Raw genomic sequence first — 16047 nt, 5'->3', positions numbered from 1 at the left:
CTAAAAAGCTTTGTGGGAATTTGTTGGCACCGGGATGAAGTTTATGGTAAGTTTTTCCTCATAAAATTGTATCTTCATGTGTTTGTTTTTCAATTTCATTAGCATCGCAAGATTTGTTTAGTTTACACGTCCGTAATGCACAACCGCCTTCAGAGTCAAGAACCAATCAAATTTTGTGAAGACAAGCGATCTGAGAGTGCGATTCACAACGCTGCGATCGCTATCGCGTCCCGTGTGTCGGGTTTCACTCTGGCTGCGATGACAGCCGCTAATCGCTGTAGTTTGTCGCCTCCCGTGCGTCGAGCCCTTAATTATGCATTTTTGTTAGCGCTGTCACCCATCCCCACCCACTTTCACTCACACTCCAGGAAAATGAGCAGGGGTTATCTGGGAGAGGGAGAATATTCTGTATTTGCAAAATCTGCAGAATATAATTTGGCTACACGTCACTTAGAAAGGAAGCACAAAGAAAGGTAAGCAATGTGTGATGTTAGCAAAGCTAGCTAGCTAACATTAGCAGTTTGCCTCTATACCAAAATTCTTTAGCCAAATTTTTAGTCAATATTAGCTACACATGCTACCTGTGTACTGTATACTAAATGTTTTAGGGCACTAGTTTTCTTTTTTCTTTTCGGTCTTGGTCTCGACTTAGTCTCAGTCCCTTGTCTTGGTCTTGAGTTAGGTGGTCTTAACTAAAATACTACTCTTATGGTGTGTTATTACTACATAAAAATGCAGTGTTGTATAAAGTACCTCAAAGTGATACTTGAGTAAAAGTATAAGTATCATAAAAATACTTTGGTAAAAGTTAAAGTCTTCTCTAAAAGTATTATTAGAGTAAAAGTCTTAAAGTATCTGATATTTTTGTACTTAAGTATCAAAAGTAAATTTCTGACACAAAATCTACTTTAGTATTAAAAGTAAAAGTACTGAGTAAAAGTGAGCAGTTAGATTTTGCAAAATGACATTTACTGGGAGGTGACTTCTCCAAAAAAATATACTTTTCTAACGGCGTGCAGCTGTGATGGGTTGTGTACAAGCTAGGGTGTCAGAATGGTTTATATTTATACTTTCCATCCAACCACAATTAAATTCACTATCCAGGAGACACAATTTATCAGGATAGTATTTTTAAGTGATAACTTGGAATAAAATAGGAGTAACGACTTTCTACTTCTTACCTTTTTTAAAAATGTAGTGAGTAGAAAGTACAGATAAGTGTGTAAAAGTAAAARGTACGTTGATAAATAATTACTCAAGTAAAGTACAGATAACCAAAATTTCTACTTAAGTACAGTAACAAAGTATTTGTACTTAGTTACTTTACAACTCTTTCAAAATGTGATGTCAGTAAACTGAGTGTTAGCAAACTTTGATTAAATGAAGCAGCCATCTTCGACACACTCCAAAAGTTAATTAGGTGTGGATGTACATCCGATCTCTACTTTCCAAAAGTTTTTTTTTTAATCTAACCAGTGGTTCATGAAATATTCTGCTGAACGACAAATACACACACTTCCTGTGTCCATTCATGTTTGGCAGCGGGCAATGAGAAGCACTGACAATAGATCACACTCTTTGCATCATCAGTTCAGGAGTGTGTGAATCCTTGACGGCCACTTCCTGCCAGGCCCTTCTTTTATCCTCTGCTCCAGCGGGAGGTTCTTGTCACGGGACACCACCAGGAGCAGGGAGCGGTGCTGCCACTCCCCTCTCCACAGGTCTCTCCTTTCACTCTTAACCGGTTGTAACGTGGGGTTGAAACCTGCCTTTTTTTCTGTTTTGTTTTTTTGTTTCCCCACCTCCCCGGGTCACTGTGTTCTTAAATAGGCCATGGTAGCTTAGGCAGCGGGGGGAAAGAAGGGCCTCCGTCCTCCTCCCCTGACCAAAGTGGGGGAGCGAGCAGCGAGGCCTGCAGGGTGACCCCGCCCAGGAATGAACGCAACACTATTCTTACTCATCAGTGGCACAAGTGCACAGCTGGAGTGGAAAAACAGGGGAGAGGGTGTTTAAGACGGAGCTGGAAGGAGAGGAACAGGCCTGTTTTTGTGTCGTGATTGAGGACTTGAGGATGTGAACCCGCTGTCGTTACACGGTTGGACGACCGGGCGTCGGGTTCTCGAGGAGTTCCAGAAATCAGGAAACAATCAGAGAGCAGAAGTGGTCAAAAGTTTATACACTCGAGTGAATTAGGTGCACAAATTTGAGTTTGGCGTAAATTATTTTTACTTATTTACTTTTAGAGTCATATTTACCTTATTTTTGTCTCTTTTTAGAGCGTCTTGGTTTGAATCTTATGATTGTAGACCCACGTGATCAATATTTAATCCTTTTAGAATTTACTACTGTTGTGAATAATCCTGTTTAGGCCTGTCACAAWAGCAAATTTTGCTGGACAATAAATTGTCTCAGAAATTATTGCGATAAGCGATAATGTTTATGATACTTACGGAAGTTTAAATAAAATAAAGGATATAAACATGGGCTATTCAACTAGATTGCTCCGGGGGCCACAGCTACTGCTGGTCAACAGCTGAGGGGCCGAACATCCAGCAATTAAAGTTATTATGTAAATAAACTAAGTATTACAAAGATCTGTTACCTTTGAATTAATTTATTTTTCTGCATTTAWTCATGAATACAACATACAGAACCCTATAAAAGTAGTGATCATTAAACATTATAAAAACAAAAACACATTATGCCTCCTATTTAACACATATTTAGACTTCTGACTTACCAAATTTTAAACCAATTTTATTTTCACTTTCATCATTTTATCTTCAACTACTTGTAGTTTTAACTGTCTTGAGTGTTTATAGAAATGGTTTTTACCAGCTGTTAGCTAAATTCTGACTTTTCTGTAGACACCAAACGTGTCTATGTTTAACTAAAATAACTTAAGAGTAATTAAAGTAGAAAACCGGGAGTTTAGGCTTAAGAGATGAATGAACCAATTGGCGGGCCGAACTTTGGTCACTCGCGTGCCGGATGTGGCCCGCGGGCCGCCAGTTCTATAGCCCTGATATAAACTGACCTGGACCAGAGATTGTGAAAACAACAGATGTAAAAATCACTTCCCACCTCCTCTATCCAAGCCAGCACAATTTATTTTGTGTGTCTTCATAAAATAACTGCGATCAGCCTCACACTGCTTACAAAATTTAGATGTTTACGAAATGTATGTAAAGTTACGGTACACACGGACCAAGAGCGAGTTTATGAAAACACACAACAGCTTCTGAAGCTGCAACACTGCTACACTCCTCCGGCTTCACAAAAAAAATGGGGTCKTACGAAGTTTATGGAATTTACATAGTGTAAAAAAAAACACAACTCCCAGCAAATCCAAGGTTTAGCTCGGTGCCCTAAGGGCAACCTGAGGCATCACCGGCTGAAATAAGTCATCAGAAAACTAAAGACGCTCCTCTAGCTAAATGTCTGTTCATGAGCCTCTCAGGCTACAGAGTTTAGAGACCACGAGCCTGACAAATACCTGACACCAGAGCTCACTAGTGGAAAAGAAGGAGACATGAGGAAAACAAATAAGCAGGAAAATGAAAATTATTGACCTCATCTAAGTTTATCGTGTGATTAATTTACTGCTTATTGCAACACGACTAATCCTGATTAATTTATTTTTGGTTGATGTTACTTTACCCTTTTTTTTGTTTTAATCCTGTGTACAGCTCTTTGCTTATGAAAGGTTTTATATAAAACTCAAACATACAAAAAGTTTTCTTTGTCTCCTGAACTCAAAACTTTTCTCCAGGAGGTATTTGGCTCGTCTGTGTGAGCAGCTGCAGATTTCAGTCCCGCTTGAAGGTGTTGCCTTTTGAGCAAGGGGTGTACGTTTATATAATTTTTGACCTTGTGTAGATTAGAGAAAAGCCACAAAATCCCCGTGATGAGCGGACGTAGACGTCTGACCACAACTGTAAACGTACGCTGCTCGTTTCCTCCGAGGTCGCTCCGAAGACGTCCTCGTTTGCATCGCTTCACAGAGGCTGAAAAACAGTGGCGCCAAAACTATTAAAAAAAATCCCCGTTGGGGCGTGTAGCTTCCTGCAGCTTTCTGCAGATGGTCAGCACTCAAACTCTGTCAGGGAGCGGACATGTGTCTGACCCCCCCAGTCAAAGACCCTTAACCCATCTCTATACGTTCACCTCCAATCAGGCCTGACCGATCAATACAGGCCATCCCAGAGGAGCCTCACCCCAGCGCCGTTTGTGTCCGCTGTCTGAGCGTCGAGGTGGCCGTGATTGAGCACGAAGATTATTTGTGGTTTCACAGCTGAGCCTGTCCAAACCATGCTGTGTGTGTACTCACGGGCTTTCCACCGCGTATGAACACAGCAGCGAGAGTTGTTTTTTGGTCTGCCACTCTGAAAGAACCAGGTGGCCTTTTTTTTTTTTTTGGACCATTCAGAGGAAGGAAGGAGGTCAGTGGTGACGCAGAGCAGGACGGGGGTCACCTACATGGAAACAGGAACACTCCTGCGGCGAGCAGATAAAGGGACGAGCACCCATCCAGAACTGCCCCCCCCCCCCCCCCGACACGGCCCGGGAGCTGCAGCGCAACGATGACCAGAGGGGGTGGAGATAGATAACACTTCCGAGAGTAAGACCACGTCTGATAGAGGAACAACAGGTTTGTTTTTCGCTTTTAGGACGAAGAAGAACGCTCCAATTGTCCTTTTGTAGCACTTTAGGTAGYGTCTGATGCTGCTTTGTGAGTCTGTTAACCTCCACAGAGTTTTATCACAGCTTGGATACAAAAGGGGAACCGGAGAGACATCCTGCTCTGGGATGGACCGATTCAACCCACCAGTCTCCTGACAATAACTGAAGCCTGAGCCTCGATTTTAAATCCAATCAAACCCTTAAAAAAGTCATAACTGTTAAAAAATAAAAGACCTACTGCCCCTTCTCCTTTCAGCTTTATACCATCTTACATTGAGAAATGTTGGTGTTGCAGCCAAACCTTGAATTATTTTAAAATGCGATGTTCAGAGTATGGGTCAGCTACAACACCAAATTTTAGCTCATCTGTTAAACTAAATTACACTCATTTCTGCTTTGTCGGAGGTCAGTCGACTGTGGGGGCCACCTTCATTTAAAGATCCGATCATTGTTTCTATCCTGGGAGTTCATTACTTCATTTAGCTGTTTAGGAAATATTTTACCAAGAGAAAGACTGAGTTAACTCCAAATAGTTTACAGTAATATTTTAAAGATCTTGCACAACTGGTAGGGATCACATTCATCTGTTTCCATACCAAATTATAAGCCAATATCTGTAAAACTGATCAAACTAAAGCTACTTTTATTGGGGGGGTTTTAGTGGTCAGTTGGGTGGGAAGGTAATACATTGACAGCCACAAACACAAGACCACCTCAGCATAAAACAAACCCCACTCCTCCTTATAGGCTCCTTGAATCCCCTCCCCAACATGTGCACTACTTCTTGATTAACAACCACTTGAAGGGTGGAGCGACGGTGTAGGCGACCCCCCCCCCCCCCCGCAAACACCCGACAGCGAGCAAAGACCAGAGCCTGCAACACGACAGCAAAACCACAACACAGCAATTATATATCAAAGCCCCTTCAGAGTTGATACAGATCCACAGAATATGAAGAGAGCACCACAGAGTGACGGGCGAGGGCTGCAGTCAACAAGAGTTAGGAAATAAAAATGGCCTCATGTTCCGGGAAATAATTTCTCCTTTTTTCCTTAATCAGACATAAGTTAAAGTCACAAATCACCTCACAGTTACAAAAAGCTGCTGCCGGACTCAACTTGGCAGAAAGTCATCGATCCCCYGTACAACTTCGACTAATCCTGTTCAAAATGGCCGCCAAAGCTGAGCAACTTTATGAAGAAATCAGTTTTACAAATACTGAGCTAAATTTGGAATGGTAGAAGCTGAAACTTCAAATAGATATTAACTATGAGTCTGTTAGAAAAATCCACGAAACTATGAATGGATTTGAATWAAACTCTTGTGAAGTAGGGTTGGGCGATATTGGCAAAAAAAAAATCAATCACAATTAATTGTGGTGTTTAGCCGATAACGATTAATTTGACGATTAATCCTCTGGCGTCCCTGGATACCCTTATGTCCCAGTCACATGACCAATTTAGTGGGAAAGATTTGCTCTTCGTAAAAATCTTTTTCAAACTGTCAAAATCACAGATTTCAGGCTATACTTCAAATTTTAAATTGTGTTGATAAATTACAGAACTTTAGTTTAAATGTTCGTCATATTTGAAGCGGAGAGGAGCACCGAGCGGACTGACCGGGGAAACCTCCAGTCAGTCCACCTGGTGGCATTAAWCGTATTAATGGTCAAGTGCCAAAAAAATAAAATCGATTAATGTTTTTCTGACGATTAATTGCAGACGATACGATTATGCCCAACCCTATTGTGAAGTAAACACTGAATCTTTACCATTGATGACCATTACGAGCCAAACGTGGCCACCACAGCCAACTGAGCTTAGAAAACACAAAAATTGTTAGAATGTAGCTAAAAGCCCAGACACTGAATTTGGTACGGTGGTAGCTGAGCTTCACCTCCAAGCTTGATTTTTTCAGGCTTTTTTTTTTTTGTCAAAACGCACTATTACTCCTGAGCTTTTATTGTGAAAAGAGTTTTTGTTTTTCCTTTAAGGAATAATAATAATTATTATTATTTTTGCCTAATTTTACCACTGAGTAACAGGTGCAAAACATAAAACAAATAATGAACCAAGGTTCCCGTTCACATTCAGTGACAGTGGAGCTCTGACACTCCCTATAAGAGTGTGTGTGTGTGTGTGTGTGTGTGTTCTTTCAGGCCAGTTCATGCATGACCTCACGGTGAAAATGTGCACCTCCTGGTATAAAGACCCCTCGGTCAAATGCATGAATCGTGTGTTTGTGTGCGGCACAAATAAAAACTGTCAGAGAACATCAGAAATCCACAATGAGACGTGTTTTCTCCACCTCTTTTCACTCCAAACTTTCTTCAACTCCTTTTCATACTTCATGGAATTTCAGCCTTGAATGTGTGTGTGTGTGTGTGTGTGTGTGTGTGTGTGTGTGTGGCTGGGCGATTGTGCAAATGAACAAACAAGAAGAGATGAGTTGCACAACTGAGATCCAAAACACACAAACCGTTTCTGTAAAAACGGTGAGCAGATTTGATTTTAATTTAGTCTGGAAAGTTCTGCTCAAGTTCTCTGGTTCTAATGAGACGTCAGGAAGCTCAGTAATCAATAAGGAATGATTCGGATCAACAGAAAACCCTACAGGGACTCTTAACTGAGCCGCTTCGCTAAAAAACACTAAATACATCAAGTTCTTACTGAACTTCCACCAGTTTTCTAATAAAGGAACTGTTTTTTTGAAGTGGGGGTGACCACTGCATTCAACAGAACCAGCATGCCTTCTCAAAAATATTTTGTTTTTCGAAACGCAAAAGTGCAAATAAATCATAAACGCGTGTGCACCGGCTCCTCGTGAAAACTTTATTTTTTGAGAGTCTTCACATGATTTAGAAAGTATTCCACTTCACGGCCTAAAAACTTGCAGACGTTTTTCCACGCTTGCCCGTCAAAAGAAGAAGAAGAGAAAAAAGTAAAACTGCTGGAAAACTTTGCCGTCAAACACAAAGTCAGTAAATCAAAGTTCGTATCGCAGCAGGGGCACGAAACGTGGCACAAATCAAAAGGAAAGGTGTCGAAATTTTTAAAAAAAACACACTCACGTTTAAAGTCGCCCACCTTGTTTTTAACATCTAAAATATGTTTTTATATTTAATTGTGCTGTGAAATTATTAAAGAAAACAAACTATTACTAATATTGCTTTAAGGTTTGTGAAATAAAAATATATCATTATTTTGTGTAGACTAAAAGATACTTTAAAGAGCGACCTCTAAAATTCTGTAATCCACATTTTGAGCCATTAATAATTCTTAAAAGCTATAATTTCACCTTGATTGTGCTTTAAAGCCAAGTTATGCAATAAAGCTACTTAGATTTAAAAAAAAATTATGTTGAAGAGTACCTAATGATGTGATAAAGTGAGTTTATCCACTTCTGAAGATGTTAAATTGTTTTGTTCTGAAGAGAATCCTGTTTTTGTGAAATTTAGCCCTGAAATCTGCATAAAGTGTACATTTGGAAGAAAATGGGATTAAAATCTGCTGCAGAAAATGYGTTTGTGACACATTTGAGTGACGAGATTTAGTCACCCTGCACATTATTAACTATCATTTGAAGCCCTGCTCTTTATGTGTGTAAATAACTGAGACTATTTCAAATTCTGAGTTTTTTTTAATCCACCCCCCATCCCCCCATCCCCACAGGAAGCCCCATCATCAGGCTGATGGTGCAGTGTTGCTCTTTATGTGTGTAAATAACTGAGACTATTTCAAATTCTGAGTTTTTTTTAATCCACCCCCCATCTCCCCATCCCCACAGGAAGCCCCATCATCAGGCTGAAGGTGCAGTGTTGCTCTGCGTCCAACAGAGATCACTGCACATCGCAGAAGCTCCAAACCCACACATTAATCACATGCACAACCAAACCAGTCTGCAAACAAAAGTCTCAAAATTAGGAGTTAATTAAAGTGGACTAATCTGTGTGAGCAAATAATGGGAGCAGCAGAGGTCAAAGCTGCAGGATAATTAATAAAACTGAGTTTTTCCAGCTGGAAAAACCCATTTAGAGTAATAAATTTGCAATTTATTGTGCAATAAATGAATTTAATATACAGTGAAATTTAATAATAAAAATAAATGTATTTTTTGTTTTAAAGTGATGGATTTCGCTTGTTTAATGTAAAAGTTGTTCAGTTTGTGTTGTGTGTAAATATTTATTTTTATTATTCTTATTACCTGTACCAGTCCAGTCCGTTTTCATAGTTGCGGTCGAAGAAGTGCGGTTCTGCTCCCACGGCTCGGATGTCCGGGTGGACCCGCAGGAACTCCAGCAGAGCCCGGGTTCCTCCCTTCTTCACCCCGATGATGATCGCCTGCGGCAGCTTCTTGCTCCCGGAGCCGTTGGAGAAGCTGGACATGGTGCCGGGCTCCGGGGCTCTGCGCTGCTGGTCCCAGTCCGGCTCCGGCTCGTTAGTGAGCAGGTCTCTGGTCCTGCTGACCAGGGGCGACGGGGGCTCCTCGTAGTCCCCCTCCACGTCCTCCCACGACGGCTGCGGCGGCTTGGACATGAGTCTGGACACCAGGTCCGCCCCGCCGCCGGCCTCCTGCTCCCTGGCCCGGCTGCTCTCCAGCAGCGGCAGCCCCGGCACCGTGGAGCAGTAGCCCACGCAGGAGTACAGCATGTAGACCCAGACTAAGAACATGACGCTGAGCAGGACGAGCTTCTTCTTCCCGGGGCTGGACCAGAAGGCATGCGGGCTGGGGCGAACCGGGCTATATTCCATAAGCCTTCCGGGTGAAAACCGTCGAATCCCAGCGGCGCATGTTTGCCAAAAAGAAGGAAAAACTCACAACAATCCTCGCAAATTTAAACGCATGTTCGAGGAAAACTGAACTTAAATGATGCTCGTGAAGAGAAAATAACAAACTAATCTGAACGAAGTCGAACACATTAAAATATCCAGGAATGAGGTGATGTTTTCAGTCATAATTTGGGCTAAAACGAAATTACCTCTGATTATCTGCCAACWTAATCCCACAGACTCACCTCAGATCTGACACCAAGCAGCGCGAGCCGCTGSCCTTATACAGACAGGGCGGGGCGATAACAGAGGCGGCAGTCAATAGCAGCGCAGGACGTTTGTTTGTTGACAGAAGCGAGCCAATCAGAGGCAGGAGTGGGCGGAACCGAGCGTGAGATCTTCGGTATGGAAATGTGCTGCTGAGTGAGTGTCGGCACTCCGCTGAAAGTTTGGAAAACTTTATTTGTTAATTAAATTGCGGTTTTCTCGTCTTTCCCCGCAGACATTTGGCACAGAAGCGCTTAGACGACCTGAAACGTGTCRGCAAAAGTATATTTGGACGAGTTTAAACAGGTTTGTCAGCTTTTATTAGCTTTTTTTTACTTATCGAACGAACAAATTAAAAACGCAAAATTTAATTTCAGTCAGTAAAATTACTTGTCAAGACTATTTTACTAATTATTAAATTACAAACGTTGTTAATCAGTAAAAAGAAGCTGCTAATTACAGCGATTTTTAAGCATTTGTAAATAATTTCAATTAATCTTTTAATTAATTTAAACTTCATGTAATATTACAAATATTATAATTAATATTTTTGTCATTGTATTTTTGCATATTTAAAAAACTTTGTTTTTTTCCAGCTTACTTTTACAAATAAATCAACTTTTTAAATTTATTTTTGTTTGTTTTATTACAATGAATGTGGCATGCAGATGTTTTACTTTGAAAGGTTTTATTTCCCAAAAAAAGAGACAATTAAATTTAACAAGCGTACCCAATATATGGAAAGTTTCTCTTTAATAAATAAAATAAAGACATCTCCTGAGCTATTATTAAACTTCAAAAGCCCAAAGACTTTCAGAATAAAAGCTCTCAKTTAATTACAATTACTGATAGTGAGGTTTTATTTTACATAATGAATTAAAAAAATGTTTTACTCGATCTGCAGCTTCAGTCATGACTTTAAGCAAATTATTGGACATGAGGCTAAACGTGAAAATAAATCCTCGTGTGTTCAGACTGAACTCAGTTGAAGCTCCTGTGAAAACTGTTCAATTGAGGTTTTTGGCATCAAAGCGCAGCTCAACGCTCCAGTAAAAACTAAAGGTTTAAGAGAAAATTAAGTTTGTTTTGTTGTAAAAACTCTTTTGGAATTAAATCAAAGTTTGACACACATTTAATTTTCCAGTTTTTCTGAGCAGGTTGTTCCKATTTCCTCTGAATAATGTTGTTTTTTGGAATTAAAGGCCTTTAGAAAAGAGCACCGAGTTTTAGACTAAAATCATCTTGTATTAAGAAAATAAGAGAATTTGAGCTGGTTTGAGTCAATGTTAATGACTMTCAGCTACCACCACCCAAGTCTAGCTCAGCATCTGTAAAACTGACTCAACTTTAGCCATTTTTGTAYATTTTAAACTCAGTTATGGCGTTCATTTTAAATCAGGTTGGTACCAAAAATTAATCAGTTGTAGTTTATTACTGAATTTTATTAAAATTGTTTTTTTTTTTATTCACGAGATATTTTGCTCACAGACACCCGAACACCCGGCACAAACACCATCGCTCTGTGGTAGAGGTCAGAGGTCATCCAGAAGTTTACTTGCCTGGTTTCAGAAGTGGTTTATGATCTAAAGTTAAAAAGCGGTTGTTTGATTAAAGCAAAACATTTTAAACAGAAACATGATTTTCTTACCTTTTTTAAAGTGAAAACTTCACATATTTATCATCATCTAATCATGCTTTTAATTAATACTAATAAATATTCAATTAAAGCCTTTTAAATATGGATAAAAAGCAACTTTTTTCAACAGCTACCAAAATTAAAACTTGAMTTTCCGTAAAGCTCATCCTTCAGTATTCCCACTTGTGAGAAATCCAGTGTATTTTTTAAAGCTGTGCAGGACTTTAATGTAACAAAATAATAATTTAAAAACTCAACGTCACTTTTCTTCATAATGAAGATATTTCACTTCTGTAACGTCTGCAGCAGCTGCAGGTCAGAAGATAAATACTAAATATTAGAAAAGAGTAGAAACTGACGTGCAGCAAACCCAACACTGAGTGCAAACACACACACACACACACACACACACACACACACAGACACACACTTCTTGTCTGACTGTAACAGCTGGCTCCATCACTCTCCTCTCACCCTTCTGATACGAATCTCTACATCCGGTCAGACACTTTACGAGGACATCGAGCCGTTTCGGGTCTCTCAGCCTCGTCTAAATCCTGCTGCCTTTTTGGGGTTTTTTTTATGGCAGCAGGGTGACAGCAGAGGGGGGTGCTTGTCTCACCGAGCGTGGTGATGGAAATGTAACCAAATACCAAAACTAGGAGGAGAAAAAAAAGAGGGCGGAAGCGGTGAGCGACAGGTGTAGAGGTGGTCTTCTGGTCCGAACTTCAGTCTGGACGTTCTGTTCACACTTAACCCCAAATCACCTCATGAGACGTTTGGTTTGAGGAGGTGTTCTGTGGAAATGAAAACACGGGAGGCAGAGTTAGTCAGAACGTGTTTATTGTTGGACAATATCCGAGTCTCAAGGGGAACGACTGATCCCTCAAAGCAGCAAAAACTGAAACCTGGACGTGCTGTTTGTTTACAAACAGGAAGTGGTTTTTAACCGTCAAGTAAAAGGCATCAAACGAAGACTTGATGGTGTTRGATTTGTCCCGTTTTCCCACCTAAAATCAAACAAATCCTGATTTGGATTTAAACAGTTCGTAGAGGTAATTGAAGCTGGTGTGGCTCAGCTCGTGTACACCAAACTGACTTTAAACAGGAAGTCCCAGTTTGCCTCGTTCCCTCACATGAAGGACAACAGTTATGAAACTGTACAGTCAGTCAGATAAAACACTTGAGAAACTGTTGAGACCTGTAATATATAAGCAAGAGTATTTACACACATTTAAAAGAAGCTGAAGTGGTGAACTTGTGTGTTTTCTGTGATGCAGCTCGTCAGAAGATCTCCTGTGGTTCAAACTAAAAGTCTCAGTTGTGTTGTCGACGACGGCACTAGTTAGCAAGCAGCCTGAAGGCCGGACACTCCTGACGCTTGCCGAACTTCTTGCAGGTGAACGCCAGCAGCAGCAGCGTGGGCAGGTGCCACAGGCTGCAGAAGAAGAGCTTGCGGGCGCTGCTGCGGTCTCCTCTGCGGTGGAAGCGGAACGCCAGGTAGCTGAGGTACAGGTTGAGGGGTAAGGAGACGAAGGGGAAGGCCCACGTGGTGACGCCCAGCGCCGGCGCTAGGCCCGACAGGACGATCAGACCCAAGCTGTGGCGCAGCGCCACCCGCCTGCACATGGCGGGGTGCGTGACGGACATCATGCGGTAGCCGCCGCGGGAGTAGTCTTCCCTCAAGTTCCAGCTGAGAGCGTTGAAGTGGGGGAACTGCCAGCAGTAGAGGAAACCGCCCAGCACCAAAGCACCTGGAGGAGGAGGAGGAGGAGGAGGGATTAATAACACTGGCTGGAAAAGCCAAAGACTCTGCAGGATTCTGACTCGAGCCGTGTTTCCATCAAGGTTTTTTAATGCGCGTTTTGAAATATTGCATCAGAAAAGGTGRATGAAAACGGCATGATTTGAAAAAAAAACTTACTTTAATTGACATAAAAGTTGATACTCTCGCTTGAGGTGTTTTTTTTTTTTTTTTTCAAAAAAAAAGTTAAAGGCACAGTGTGTAGGATTTGTTGTTTTCAGCGACATCTAGTGGTTGAATCATCCTCCCTGGTCCTCCCCCCACCCCCACCCCTGCTTCCAAAGGAGTTGCTACGGTGTCTCTCAGGTGTCAAAAACCTTTGATAATTCCAACCGCGATGTCTACCAGCAGCTTCAGGGCTAGTGATGTTTCAAGTGGTAAGATTATGAGCTTTAATAAGTAAAATTATCCCAGCTACAATGACAGACAACAAATATTACATTTATAGTATTACAACTAAAACCGTTTTTGATGCCGCCACCGCAGTTTGTCCTTCATGAGCCTTCGTAGACAAGATGGCGGCTGCCTGTGGTGGGGACCYGCGACGATGGTGATATAAACAGCTTTTTATAAGGTAAAAATAATAAAACAAGGTCTTTGTCTGCAATGATTAGACATGTTTTTTTATTATTGTCATTAGTGATTATCTCAATTTCGGCTAAAAGAATTGACAAAATCCTACACACTGTGCCTTTAATGCGCAAAAGGAGAGATGGAAACACATTTGTCGAATCTGTTCTGACGTAGCGAACATTTACCTCACATGTTGATCAGCTGTTCTCGCTGTCTGTCTGAAACCGGTACCGGTACCAGAGCGACTGCAACTGGACCCTCCTCCTGCTGTCAGCGTATTCTCGGTTAATCCCGTAGCATGAAGAGAATTACATTTCTTTCTCTACGTCTCCAGACACCATGTAGAATCATGTATAACTTTTTAATTATGTTTGGAGAGTGGGGTGGGGTGTTTATGTATTATTATTAATTGCAAAATGTTTTATTTTATAATATTTTTATTTTTCTGTTATTCATTCATTCTGATTTCTATTACTGTTGGATGTTGTTTTGTGTTTACTGTCTGGAGGGAATACAGATTTAAATTAGCCTTAGGCTAAATCTGGTGCAATGCATAAAATGTTTTTATGTTTATGTTTTAATTGCACACTGTCCCGACTAAATAAATAATAAAATAAATAAATAAATAAATAAATAAAAAATAAATTGCCAGAACTAGTTAATACGACAGAATAAGTACAACTTTCCCGATAGTAGCAACTTCTCTCATTTTCCTGAGATGCGACGTTCACTTCCTGTTTACTACACGCATGCACCTGACGTAACGGATTCGCTTCAAGCCAGTTGATGGCAACACGTCTGATACGGATTTTTTGTTTTGTTTTGTTTTTTCCTTTTTGCGAAATTTTAAAAATTCGCTCAAAATTTGAATAGGATGGAAACACGGCTTCAATTTGTTATATTTTATCAGTGTAGAGGAGCTGCTTTTAATATTGCAATAAATCACAAGGTTGAGGAGGGAAAAAGTCTATTTCAAACAAAACTGTTTTATTTTTCATTCTTATCATATCTGAGGGTTATCTACAGGTTATTTAATGGTTTCTCTATAAAATAACACTGGAAGCAAGTCTGACGTGCTGTTTATTCCTCCTGCATCTGCAGAACTCACAAAACTTGGTTCAGTTTTTCACAGTAAGAGTCTCAAACAGACACTGAAATCCTCCACATACTCCACTGTTTTCGCACACAGCTTTCACAGCCCCTGAGACATCATGCTGAACTCCTGTGAAACCCCTCCCACTGCGGTACATGTCACTGCACAGGGTTGTTTTTTGTTTTGTTTTTTTCATTGCTGGAGTCCACAGTTGTCTGCAGATGGATCCAGGTGTAAAATGTCTGTTTTGTCTCTTTCCATGAGTTTTTGGCTGTTTGATCTTTATAAATGTCTGCGCCCAGATAGCTGCGACAATGGGAGCCAATTTTACCAGTTTGGATGAAATATKTTCARGCCTTGAGCGGTGACMTCAGACATCTCACATCTCACTCTCAACACTTAGAAAAATTCACATTGTTAAAGTCATCACTCAGTGCCTGTGTTTGAGACTTTTATTGTGAAAAAATGAAACAAGTTTTGTGAGTTTTATTTGTTTTATTAACCTTTAGTCAAGCAGACAAATTCCACTGACTGGTWCAAATATGCTATTTTATAGTTAATCTAGTAAAAGTACACCCATAACCAAAAGATTAATCAAACAGTCAGGTTAAGGAGCACATTTCACTTTCTCTAGTTTAGACTTTAAGATTGCAACATTTTCCTGTCAATAATTAACATTTTAATCTGACGTTTGAATGACTTAGAGACAAAGATTTACATTTTAAATCCAGCTTTTCTTAAGAAATATTGCTCAGTTTTGCAGTAAATGTTGCCACACTTGACTTAAATCAGAAGTAAAAGTGTTCAGACTGACAGGAAGACAAAAGCTTTTCATCTCTCCCACCTGAACATTTTTTTTCTTCTGCAGTCATCAAATCTTCACATCCTGTGTAAAACCTGAAACASGACTGTGGTTCAGGTTATGTTGGGCCTTTAAAAGATGAGTAGGCAGGTGTTCAGGATTGGTTTGATGACGTAAGGACTTTAAGCATGTATAGATGCTCAAACTGTGTTATGAATAGGGTTGAATGAGCAGATGAATATYTTGATCAGTTGGACTTTAGTTTAGCTAGTTTTGACCGGTAAACCTGAACAGTGTTCCGACTTCCAGACGAAAAAGTTGCTGCACTAATATCCACATTTGTCCTTAATAAGTAGGGCTGTGTATTGGCAAGAATTTGGCAATATGATACATATCATGACAGAGGGGTCACGATACGAT

General features: G+C 40.5%; 3 protein-coding genes across 3 annotated transcripts in view; 1 reads left to right on the top strand and 2 right to left on the bottom strand.

Moving 5' to 3' along the window:
- LOC106535267 (heparan sulfate glucosamine 3-O-sulfotransferase 3B1) overlaps window positions 1–16047 on the top strand; it is a gene marked incomplete at its 5' end in the record, with an annotated part of 109381 nt that overhangs the window by 64710 nt on the left and 28624 nt on the right.
- On the bottom strand, window positions 8887–9718 carry LOC106535285 (heparan sulfate glucosamine 3-O-sulfotransferase 3B1; the record flags this gene model as incomplete). Its single annotated transcript, XM_014032260.1, is given in 1 exon segment — window positions 8887–9718. A coding segment is annotated over 1 exon segment (548 nt), but the record flags the coding sequence as incomplete, so codon positions are not given.
- cox10 (cytochrome c oxidase assembly factor heme A:farnesyltransferase COX10) overlaps window positions 12182–16047 on the bottom strand; it is a 7320-nt gene continuing 3454 nt past the window's right edge. Inside the window, exon 3 of the mRNA XM_014032250.1 lies at window positions 12182–13109. Coding sequence (XP_013887704.1) covers window positions 12697–13109 — 413 coding nt within the window. The 3' untranslated portion in view covers window positions 12182–12696. The remainder of the gene's footprint in view (window positions 13110–16047) is intronic.

This window comes from Austrofundulus limnaeus, unplaced genomic scaffold, assembly GCF_001266775.1.
Source record: "Austrofundulus limnaeus strain Quisiro unplaced genomic scaffold, Austrofundulus_limnaeus-1.0 Scaffold7, whole genome shotgun sequence".
NCBI lineage: Eukaryota > Metazoa > Chordata > Actinopteri > Cyprinodontiformes > Rivulidae > Austrofundulus > Austrofundulus limnaeus.
This window is presented reverse-complemented; position numbering and strand designations above follow the sequence as displayed.